This window comes from Musca domestica, unplaced genomic scaffold (assembly GCF_030504385.1).
Source record: "Musca domestica strain aabys unplaced genomic scaffold, Musca_domestica.polishedcontigs.V.1.1 9, whole genome shotgun sequence".
Taxonomy (NCBI): Eukaryota; Metazoa; Arthropoda; class Insecta; order Diptera; family Muscidae; genus Musca; species Musca domestica.
The window spans coordinates 10,951,635-10,964,828 of record NW_026712435.1 but is presented as its reverse complement, the minus strand read 5'-3'; the positions used below and the strand labels follow the sequence as shown (position 1 = coordinate 10,964,828).

Sequence of the window (13,194 nt, the reverse complement as noted above, 5' to 3'; positions counted from 1 at the left end):
CAACAACGATATTCAGGAAAATATATGAAATACAGCTCAGAAATATCTTTGCCAAATTTTATTGAGATCGGTTCCGATTTGGATAAAGATCCCATATATATCTTTATCCGATTTCAAATTAAATGTACACCAAATGGCCCTTAAAAAATACAAATTTAGTCCTTTGAACTTTAAATTATAATTATAATCGTAGAGTGTATGATTGAATTCTCCCATAAAAACTTTAACATTTAAATGTTTAATTGTTATGCGGAACTCTACTAATTCAGGGGAGTTTTGGAAGTGTGTACTCATGGTTTCGAAATTTACTTAACGGTACTAAATTTAGTACAATTTCGATTTGGTCGAACCGATAGAGCTTGAATGCCGAGATTTGGAATTGAGATTACTATTGATCTGTAGGACTGAGGTAGGTTTGGAAGTTCGTACTTATGTGTACTAAATAGGTACAATTTAAATTTTTGGAGAACCGGTAGAGTTTGAATCATGAAATTTGCAATTGGGACTACTGTGGGAGTGCAGGGTATGCAGGAAGCTTTGAAATTCGTAGTTATGTATACTAAATGGTACTAAATTTGGTACAAATTAAATTTTGGGAGCACTGGTGGAGTTGAAATCCTGAAATTAGAAAAAAACAATTTCTATTGGATTGTATGATAATAGTAGTTATGGAAATTTGTACTTATATGTACAAAAACGTACCAAATTTGGTACAATTTGTGTTTTGGCGAACCGATAGGGGTGAAATCCTGAAATTTGGAATTAAACTTACTGTGGGAGTGTAGGATTTAGTTACGGAATTTCTTACGTGTGTACTAAATGGTACTAAATTTGGTACCATTTCAATTTGGGTGACCAGCTATTGATAATGGCGAGTCTTTGGAATTAAACATTCACAGTCATTCTGTCATCAAAACAGAATTACCACGATATTGTGATTGAATGAGACAGAATGTTCTGAACAAATCTCAATTCCTTATTTTCTGACACAAATCCAATAACTTAAAAATAACCGAACTTCCTATATATAATTGAAAAACAAAACTAACGATTGTCTCAAAACTTACCGACAGTAAACCAGTAAGGAAAGCTCAAAAGTCGGGCGGGGCCGACTATATGATACCCTACACCACTATGCATATTTAGTAGAGCTCTCGTAAAAAGGTTTATACAGGGCATTGCAGAGCTCTATGAGATATTTGGTACAAAATCGAAATCTATCTAATTCTATCGTGCATTTTACGAACTATAGCTCTCTCTGAACCGGGTTTCTCCAAATTTGACGTATTAGCTTCTAGACTGAATTCGGTCTTATGTACGAAAATTCATGCCATTTGGGCTGATATTGGCCATTTGATGCACAATTAACACGAAATCGGATGAAGATATATATGGGAGGCATATCCAAATCGGAACAGATTTTAATAAAATTAAAATCAACTATTTTTGGACTTTATCTGATATCTGGTACCAAATATCATTCCTGTGGAGTGCATATTACGAATGTGAGGGACTTAAAGACCAAATCGGATGAAAGATATATATGGGAGCTATAGCTATATCTGAGCCGATTTTTACTAAAATTGGTGTACTTGCTTCTAAGCTGGTTTCGGTCGGATTTGCCAAAATTGATGCTATTACGGCCATTTGGTGGTCAATTACCCGAAATCGGATGAAGATATATGTGGGAGCTATATCCAAATCTGAACCGATTTCGATAAAATTTAAAACAGCTATTCCTGTGATCCATCTAATACCTGGTACCAAATATCACGGTTGTGGAGTGAATATTACGAATGTAAGGGACTAAAACACTAAATCGGATGAAACATATATATGGTTGCTATATCTATATCTGAACCGATTTTTACTAAATTTGATATACTTGCTTTTAGGCTGAATTTGGTCCGATGTACTAAAATTCAGTCCATTTGGACTTATATTGGCCATTTGGTGCACAATCAACCCGAAATCGGATGGGAGCTATATCCAAATCTGAACCGATTTAGATAAAATTACAAAAAGCTATTTCTGGGCTATATCTTATATCTGGTACCAAATATCATTCTTGTGGAGTGCATGTTACGAATGTGAGAGGCTTAAACACCAAATCGGATGAAACATATATATGGGAGCTATAGCTGTTTCTGAACCGATTTTCTTCAAATTTGTTGTATTTGCTTTAAGGCTAATCTCGGTCACATGTGCCAAAATTCGGGCCATTTGGGTTGATATTGGTCATTTGGTGGTCAATTAACCCGAAATCGGATGAAGATATATATGGGAGCTATATCCAAATCTGAACCGATTTTGATAAAATTTAAAACAGCTATTTCTGTGCTCCATATTATACCTGGTACCAAATATCACGGTTGTGGAGTGCATAGTAGGAATGTGAGGGACTTAAAGATCAAATCGGATGAGAGATATATATGGGAGCTATAGCTATATCTGAACCGATTTCCTCCAAATTTAATATACTTGCTTCTAGGCCGAACTCGGTTGGGTGTGCCAAAATTCAGGTAATTTGGACTGATAGTGGACATTTGGTGCACATTTAACCCAAAATCGAATGAAGATATATATGGGAGCTATATCCAAATCTGAACCGATTTTGATAAAATTTAAAACAGCTATTTCTGTGCTCCATATTATACCTGGTACCAAATATCACGGTTGTGGAGTGCATAGTAGGAATGTGAGGGACTTAAAGATCAAATCGGATTAGAGATATATATGGGAGCTATAGCTATATCTGAACCGATTTCCTCCAAATTTAATATACTTGCTTCTAGGCCGAACTCGGTTGGGTGTGCCAAAATTCAGGTAATTTGGACTGATAGTGGACATTTGGTGCACATTTAACCCAAAATCGGATGAAGATATATATGGGAGCTATATCTAAATTTGATCCGATTCTCACCAATTTCAATAGGGTTCGTCCTTGGGCCAAAAAAATATTGTTTGGAAAATTTCATCTCAATCGGATAATAAATGCGACCTGCATTTTGTTCACAAGAATACATGGACAGACGGACGGACGGACGGACGGACGGACGGACGGACGGACGGACAGACGGACGGACATGCATAAATCGACTCAGAAAGTGATTCTATGAAGGTTCTCAAAAGTAACTATGGGTCTAACTCGTTTCCTTCTCCATGTTACAAACAAATGCACAAAGACATAATACCCTTACCACTATGTGGTGTAGGGTATAAAAAAACGTAATTACCAATGTAGTTTAAGTTGATTATTTCCTTAATATATTTAATCCACCATAGATATTTATTTTATTGTAAGACTATAAAGCCTTTCTTTACTCTATGAAATAAAAAAACAAAAATATCTTAATACAATCTTTGGCCTTTGCTGGGTAGTACGGATAGACCCACAATTAAATAATTATCCCCAGCTCAAAGACATTGTGCTGTAGTGTCGTTGTGAGCGTTTCTGTTTACAATAAATGTTGCCGAGTAAATAAAGAAAGATAAATAGACAAGCTCACCCAACCACTCACAATCTCTAACAATTACACTACACCTACCTCGACGGAGACATTGTATACGGCTTACCTTTGCTTGGTCTAGGTTTGAAAAAGGCCTTCTTTAATGTTTGGTTTGCAGTTTCTCTTCTACATCCTTTATTCTCTGTTGCTCGGGACATCCTTTTTTTGTATTGTGTATGTGTATGTGTCTGTTGTGTTATTATATTCTGTGTGTTTAGTTTGTGTGTACGTATGTGTGGGTAGTATTTACCGTTCTGTTTGCATATCTGCTCTCTAAGGTTTTGCACATTGTTATTCTTTTTTTTTCGCCTCGTTGTATTCTCGTTGTCCTTTGTCATTGTTCCGCAACACAATGTCGAACATTGTAACCTCTATCTTGCGGATGTTTAACTTTGATACAAAAGAGTGGTCTGTATGTATGTTTGTGTATGTGAGTATGTATGTGTAGTCACAATTGTATTTTTTTCGATATCATCTTCTCGTTGATTCTGAAGAGTGCTCGTGGACCAGAAAACATGAATATGTATGTAAGTAATTATCTGGTTTAGCCATAAACTGAATAGTCCTCAATGATATGCCAAGTATTAACCAACAAGTCTCTCCGCTAATCATGTGGATGTGGCATATTTCTTGTCACAGGGTTTTTTTTTTTTTTGAAGCATCAACAAACAGTTATTTCATTTTGAATTTTGCCTTGTTAGGGACGAAGAAACAATGTGAAGAATGTTAACTAAGGCGGTCATAAATTAAATCTACTACATGCTCAAATTTCTATTATACAGGGTGAGATTAAAAACCTGCAACCAACTTTAGAATGCTGTCATTTCTAAGCCACTCGTCCGACAGCTGTTAAAATTATTTCAGTGACAGCTCATTCTATTGTTTACAAGCAAAAGCATTTTGGTGAGAATTTTCCAGAAAAAAAGTTATTCGTGATTCAAGCGTGATAATGTGATTTCTTTATATTTGGCTGGAAAAGCACAAGTGGCTATCGTTAAAGCACTCCAGCATTTAAATGTGAATAAATCTTTTTTGTGTCTCGTACCATCGCTCCTTACCGTGATACTGGTAGCGTAGCCCTACGTCAAGGTGGCGGACGGAAGAAAACAGCAACATCAGGAGAAATGGTTCAAAAAGTAAAGAAACGAAAAATGGCTCGTGAGCTGAACATCTCGCAATATTCCATTCGGCAAATATTGAAAAATGACCTCGGGGTAAAGCCATTGAAATTCCAAGAAGTGCAAGAACTTACACCGCAACAGAAAGAAAATAGACTCAGAAGAGCTAAAAAGTTGCTTCACTTGGCCGAAAGTGGTGAACTGCCGAATTTGGTTTTCTCCGATGAGAAAACATTCGTTGTCCAGCAGCTTGTAAACAAACAAAATGATCGTGTTTACTTGCCAAAGAGGTCAGCTGAAAATGTGCACCTTCGGTTAGCCACCCAAGAATGGTTACAAAATGAGGTTCCTCGCTTCATTTCCAGCGCAAAATGGCCACCAAAGCTCTGGATACCAATCCGTTGGACTAATGTGTCTGGAGTATTTTGGTTGGCACTAAAAAATACCAAAGTGTCGATCACTTCAAGCAAGCGCTTCACCGTGAATGGGCCAAAATACCGCAGAGCAACATTCGGACAGCGTGTGACGGTTTCATTGGCCATTTGAAGGCCATAATTCGTGCCAAAGGTGGTCAATTCGTTCAAATCTAAACTTGTTCTAAAATTTGATCTTATCTCCGACAATTTTTGCTTGCATTAAAAAAAAAACGCAAAATGTTGAATATGTATTTTAGACTTTGCCTCAAAGCTCGTACTATTGGAGTATTTTTTTTTTTTTTTTGAACTAAAATCTATGAAGTTTTTTTTTTTAATTAAAAATAACATCTCAAGATATTAGATTATTTTTTTCTGGAATTATGTGCAGCTTTTTTAATCTATTTTTTCGGAAAAATTTATTAGATATTATGGAATCACGTTGTAAAAACCATCGCGAACATTATTTATCATTACAGCCTTTTACAATAAATTACACAACGATGTAATCGAAACAAATACATGTAGTCATCAACTCTGCAATCTTTTACACAAAAATCCTTCGACACAAACATCCATCCACCCATAGCCAAGTGAAAAATTCCGAAAACCAAAATACACAACATCTGGAATTTATATCTTCTACAGCCATTCCAAACAAATATCTTGATTTGTTCTCCGTCTTTTACAACTTCGACAAGTTTCGTACCATTACAAAATCAAATGGCATTGTTGTGTTGCCAAACTGCCGTTTCTGAACTAAACTGAACGATTCCTCTCTTGTTGTTCTGACGAAAGGATGTTATCGGATTGTCGGCAGCAAACGTGTGTGTTCGTGTAAATGAGAATGAGCATAAGAGCGTTTTCATGCTTGTTACATCCTTTCCAACATAATTGAATACAATCGATGTTATTTGTAAGGACCATTTGTTATTCGTTGTATATTTCCAATTATGGAAAAAAATAGCTTGCACGGCGGTAAAAGAGGAAATGAACTTCGAATAGAATTGCAAAGAAAGGAAGCAGAAAAAAAGTATGACTTAATGGCTACAATACGGAATGATGAAACATGAAAGCGAGATATGTTTGACATGGTTGGATGTTCAAGATTTGGCATACACGAGAACTGTCGTTTCACTATAGTACAACCATTTAATTCTGTTTCAAGAAAGTTTGATTTTTTGTCAAGTTCAAGACGAGCTGAACTCCGTCTTTACAGACCAACCACAAATTATATGTGGAATCGAAAAAATAGAATATAAATTCCAAATTAATCATATCATATACCCTTTTCGTAGGGTGGAAGATATACAAATTTTACCATTTAATTTATATTCTATTTCTTTAAACGTTATTGTGAAAAGTGTGTTTCCTCACATAGGTTCTGGTCATTCCGTTGGTAACTTCTCGAAATAACCATGGTTGACCATACATTTAGCAATGACAGTGTGACTGTGTGTTGCAATAACGCTATCTTTCGAAAGAATTGGAACAGAGGACACAATTCTGTACCTATAGGTATATTGTAGTAGGCAAATCATATATGTAATTGAACCATGTCGGTCCTCGATTTCCTACCGATACATGCTAGTTGGATCATTAAGGTCACAATGTCGAACGGAATTGTTTCAAATTTGGTTTTTGGCAGTTTCTTTTAGAGCAAATATATATGGAGGTCGGCATTTTGGAACAACTCCCAAGAAACGGAACTCCTCCCAACATTTGATACTTTGAGGAGCATTAAAAGTTCGGCCAAGCTGAATTTAACTGATATTTTTCTTGCTTAAGCTGTATGGCCACATTTGAAAACGTACCTAATCGAAATAGCGGTTTTAAAACTAAGGTCTCTTTCGACCAAATCCGTTTCAGGACATTTGGAGTCGATCTAACGATTTCGGTCTCTCTTTCTGGCTGGTACGCACGATAAATCTCGAATGGAGCATCCGATTTGGTCTAAACTGGTACCTTCCCCTCAAGAGGTCGAAATTTTCAAAAAAAAAAAAAAAAAAAAAAAAATATATATATATATATATATATATATATATATATATATATATATACAATATATATATATATATATATATATATATATATATATATATATATATATATATATATATATATATATATATATATATTTTACTGCACGGAAAGAGAAAGGATAATCTGACTTGACCCAAACTTTGCACATCCTAATATTTGTATCAGTGCTAGGTCAGTTGCGAAAATGGACAATATCGATACACTCCGTACTTGACGGACACACAAAGGGCCAAAATTTAGAAAAATTATATGTAAAAATTATAATAATATTCCGATTGTCTTCAAATTACACATATTACAATATTTTTGTTAACCCATGGTCTGGTGTGAAGATGGAATATATCGGTCCCCTTCTTCTGGTACCTCCCACACAAAGGGTCAAAATTATGAATATCCATGAAGCTCATAAAACGCAAAATTAACATCCGATTCCACTCAGACTTGGTACATCTCAATATTTCCATCAACACAAGATCTGCTATAAAGATGGTAGATATCTGACAATTTCTTCTGGTACCTCCCCCACACAGAGTTAAAGATTTTGAAAAACAAAACCCTTTAATTTTATAAACACATTTTTGCGAACCCAAAGGGCTCACAATTTTCAATAGTTTTATCTGTCATAACTTGTGAAAGAAGTCATCGAGATTTTTTAACTTGTTATATCAAAATATTTCTCTCATCCAGAAACCTGGCTACACGAAATTCCAAATACCAAATTTGAAACAATTCCGGTGAATAATGTCGCTAAAATCATCAAAATACCGAATATCGGGAAGGTACCGCTATGGGGGCTATACTAAAAAGGGGACCTACATGGCCCATTTTCAATACCAAAAGTCCTGCAGACATATACATTTGAGTAAAATTTTATTAAATTACTTCATTTCGTTCGCAAGATAGAGTGATTTCCACATACGGACAGACAGACGGATATCGGTAAATCGACATAGACATGTTGGTATATAAAATTGAGTACTTCGGTAGACTATTTCCGGTACCACACACGAGGGTAAACAATTCGGATAATCATAACAGAAGACAAAATATATTTGAATAATCGAGCATTGGCTGAGGGTATACATCTGTCGGCAAAGCCGACTGATATTTTGTAACTTTTTATTTTTTTAATCAAGAAATATGTTCACATAAATTGATATTACAAGGATTTCTTTCTCAGAAATAAAATATAGAAGCTGCAGAACGTTTAAAAATTTTCTGGAATACAGTTTAGAGCTTAGTCGTTATAATGTCTAAATTTATATTGGTCAGGATGTTGTTTGTGTTAGCCATTTTTTTATTTTCTCCTATACCTTCTCTTTTCTTCCATACATAAGGCTCGTTTTGTTGATGTTCCCCATTACATTATGTCTCAAGTTATTGATTTCTTGTTTTTCTTTTCTCCTTCAATTCATCGGAAAATATTTCGATTTGAGAAAAAAACTTTTTTCACCATCAATATTTCATCATTTTATGTTTCCACTTTCTTGTAAATGGTTTCTTCCCTGCTGAATAGACGAATGTCCATGGCCGTAGTCATGTCTCTGTCTATCGCCAAATGTCTGACACGATTGGATTATTGGTTTGTAAGTTTGTGTATAGTTCTCACAACGTGACCATTAGATATGTGCACCATGGTTGTATTGAAACCATTTGAGAGAGATGTAACTTTTGTTTTGTAATATCACACACACACACTAATACTCACACCAAAACATATCAAGCCATTCCCGTGCACATGTTCCCAGGCTTATATCGTTTTTCAACATATTTAACATTTGTTTTCTTTTTATTTCATTTTTTCGTTTCAGAACTCATGGAACTTTGGAGGACGACAAAGTTATTGCACAAACACCAGTGAAGACTCAAACTCAGGTAAGTTCAAACTGTAAGTCTTCTTCGAAATAACAGAACTTACTGACAGCTGTAATGGAGTTGTGGCAAATGTTTTTAAGGACTTATGACTAGTGTTTTAAACATTTTCACATTTCGGTTGAGTATAAATTGAGGCATTATATGAAATTGGTGCGAACAGACGATACATGTGTTTGTTGTAGTTTTGAAATAGACAACAAGAGAAGAGATTCATTTTTATTTTATTCGGCGCTAACATTTAAAACGATGATGGTCTTGGGAATTTCAAAAATGAAATAAATTAATTCAACATAATTTATATGGCTATTGTCGATCGTTTGGGCTTATTTTAAAATTACTTTCTTTTCGATTTTCACACCCTACACCATATATAATATGGAGGGTATATTAAGTTCGTCATTCAGTTTGACGAAATAATAATTGTAGACATAAAAAAGTATATATATTCTTGATCAGCGTAAAATTCCAAGACGATTTAGTCCTGTCCGTCCGTCTGTCCGTCTGTTGTAATCATGCTAGAGTCAAAAAGAATAAACATAGGGAGCTAAAATTTTGAACAGATCAGTCTTTTGTCTGCAGGCAGGTTCGAAGATGGGCTATCCACGATATCGTATAGCCCCCATATAACGGTACCACCCGATATTCGGTGTTTTGATGATGGTAGCCACATTTTTCAATGAATTTGTCTGAAAATCCACGAAAGGAGTTCCTTCTGAGTACTTTTCCCCCTGAAGAGTATTGCATTTATAGGTCCACGATATCCAATATTCCCTATTCAACGGTACCTCCCTATATTCGGTATTTTGATGATTTTAGCTACATTTTTCAATGGAATTGTCTAAAAAAATCATACTAGAAGGTTTTTCTAAGCACTTTACTCCCTGGAAGAATATTGTCAATATAGGAGCACGATATCGTATAGCCCACATACAACGGTAACCCCCGATATTCGATATTTGATATTTTTAAGGACACTATTCACCGGAGTTGTTTCAAATTTCGTATTTAGAGTTCGTAATGGGAACTACAGCCTATATCAGAAAATTTTCTATGCAGGACCAGGTCTTGTTATAGGCTCTGATATATAACAGTATTTTGACGATTTTATGCCCAAGTTTCACCGAAATTGTTTGAAATTTTGTATTTGAAGTTTCTAACAGGTTCTACAGCATGTGACAGAGATTGTCTATGCAAATCCATGTCTTCGTATAGGCTCGATATAAATGTATCTCCCTATATTCGGTGTTTTGATGATTTTAGCTACATTATTCACCGGATTTTTTACCAAATAGACTTGACCGAAGCATCCATCGTTTGAATAGAATCGCTGACAAGTTTTGAGATATATAAGTATTGAAAATTGTGACCTTTGTAGGGGAGGTACAAGAATTACTGGTCCGACGTATTGTATTTTCACACCATCTTATGTTGACAGAGATATTAAAATGTGCCGAGTTTGAAATTAATCGGATGCTCATGTCGCGTTTTATGAGGTTCATGGTCACTTAAAATGTTGATACTTGGTGTCCATTCTTTGTACCACATCTTGTGTTGGTAGAGATATTGGAATGTTTGAAAGTTGAAGACAATCGGGCTCTGAGGGCGAGGTACTTGATGGAGTGGGCCGATATTGGCCATTGTCGCACTTGACCTAAAACTGATGGAAATATTAGGATTTGCAAAGTTTGCACAAATTTAAAGGATTCTATCTTGTTCTATAAGATTCTGTATCATGTGAAAATGCGGACTTTTTGAGGGGAAGAGAGTGGACCGTTTGTGTCCATCTCCGAACTCGATTTCAGTATCACAATAATATTACGATGTACCAAGTTAGGATCAAATCGGGTATTCCCTTCGAGAGTATCGTGCACACCGGCCAGACAGACGGACGGACTGACACCCCAGTTTGACTCCCAATGGATTTGGTCCAAAGGGACCTAGGGTCTTAAACCATTATTTCGATGATGCTCATTTTGGCCGTATCAAATGTTATATACACTCTGTGTCCTCCACCATTTCCGAACATCAGGGTTTACAGTTATATGTGGCTATACGAAAACCTGGACCTTTACGGCCAAATATCTGCCAGAGTTGGTGGTGCCCAATTTTAAGATTATTAAATTAAAAACCTTGCTAAAATCATCAGAATATCGAATAACGGGAGGTACCGTTATATGGGACCTTTACAAAGTTGTGAATTATACACTCCAAATAACAAATTTGAAACTATTCCCCTGAAAAGTGTTAAATCATTAAAATATCGATTATCTGAAGGTACAATTATATGGGACAATACGAAAACCTATACAGCCATAGAAGTTGGCGTCCATAATGAACTGCAAATAGCAAATTTTTGTTGATTCTGTTGAAAAATGTAGCTAAAATCTTTAAAATACCAAAAATACCATTATATGAGGGCTATACGAAGATGTGGACCTGTATGACAAATTTCTGTTATAGGCGGTGGAATGCATTACGAAATCCAAGTACCAAGTTTGAGATAATTGAGATGAAAAGTGTAGCTAATTTCCTTAAAATACCGAATATCTGGAGTTACATGGAAATTATACCAAAACTTGGACCTATATAGACAGTTTCATGTTAAGGGTTGGGAACACAAACTGCAAATTTACAGCAAATTCGGGTTAAAATTGCGACAAAAACCACCAAAACACCTTAAATCTGATGGTATAGTTATATGGGGGCTATACCAAAACCTATTTCAAAAGCACTGTAGGCATAAAATACATTTCGTCGGAAGCTGGAGCGATTTCCATAGACAGACAAACGGACATCGCTAAATCGACATAGAATTTAATGCTGACAAAGGATATACAGGTTGGGATGAAAAAACTGCAAACAATTTCAGACTGCTGTCATTTCTAAGCCACTCGTCCGACAGCTGTTGTAATTATTCCAGTGACAGCTCATAATGCTGTTTCAAGCGTGATAGTGTGATTTCTTTATATTTGGCTGGAAAATCACAAGTGGCTACCGTAAGAGCACTCCAGCATTTAAATGTGAATAACTCTTTTGTGTCTCGTACCATAGCTCGTTACCGTGACAGTGGTAGCGTAGCCCGACGTCAGGGAAGTGAACGGAATAAAACAGCAACATCAGCAGAAATGGTTCGGAAAGTAAGGAAGCGACTTATCGAAACCTGCGTCGCAGTGGCCGAAAAATGGCTCGTGAGCTGACCATATCGCAATATTCCATTCGGCGAATATTAAAAAATGACATCGGGATAAAGCCATTAAAATTCCAAAAAGTACAAGAAGATACACCGCAACAGATAAAATAGACTCAAAAGAGCTAAAACGTTGCTTCGCTTGGCCGAAAGTGGTGAACTGCCGAATTTGGTTGGTGGTCCGATGAGAAAACATTCGTTGTCCAGCAATTCGTAAACAAAGAAAATGATCGTGTTTACTTGCCAATGAGGTCGGCTGAAAATGTGCACCTTCGGTTGGCCACCAGAAGTCAAGCGCCGGCCATGGTGATTGTGTGGGCCGCCATAACAGCCGATATTCGCTCTCCGCTCGTATTAATCGACCGTGGCATCAGAATAAATGCCGAATATTATCGCGAAATATTCTGGAGGGTGTATTAAAGCCTTGGGCATGCAAACATTTTTGCCACAGACCTTGGACATTCCAACTGGATCCAGTACCATCGCAAATCAAGAATGGTTACAAAATGAGGTTCCTCGCTTCATTTCCAGGGCACCAAAATCTCCGGCCAAAATACATCTCCGGAGTGTTTTGGAAAGCAAAGTTGGCACTAAAAAATACCAAAGTGTCGATCACCCCAAGCAAGCGCTTCGCCGGGAATGGTCCAAAATACCGCAGAGCAACATTCGGGCAGGGTGTGACGGGTTCATTGGCCGTTGAAGGCCATAATTCGTGCCAAAGGTGACCAATTCGAACAATTCTAAACGTATTCTAAAATTTGATGCTATTTCCGATATTTTTAATAAATTTAAAAAAAAAATTAAAAATTGTTGCGCTTGACATTTTTGCAGTTTTTTATCTCACGTTTTAAAGATACTTTGTATTGTCTATATTTATACTACGAGGTGTTTAAAACGAAATGACAAACTCTATATTGAGTTTGTCAATTCGTTTACTATACACACGGCGGAGGATATAAAAATTTAAATTTCAAGATTGTTCATTGTGGAAATTCTCCACTACATCCTTGAGTTGTCGCCAAGGTTTAAACACTGACCCTTAAATTAAA

The 13,194-nt window shown here is 36.1% G+C and overlaps 1 protein-coding gene across 8 annotated transcripts in view; it reads left to right on the top strand.

The window, feature by feature from the left end:
* The window catches only part of LOC101892637 (calcium uniporter protein, mitochondrial), a 266,622-nt gene that overhangs the window by 90,733 nt on the left and 162,695 nt on the right, over positions 1–13,194 (top strand). For all 8 annotated transcript variants that reach the window (XM_059131660.1, XM_005190005.4, XM_011296867.3 and 5 more), the window contains exon 3: positions 8,895–8,958. In XM_059131660.1, the coding sequence (XP_058987643.1) occupies positions 8,895–8,958 (64 nt within the window). The remainder of the gene's footprint in view (positions 1–8,894; positions 8,959–13,194) is intronic.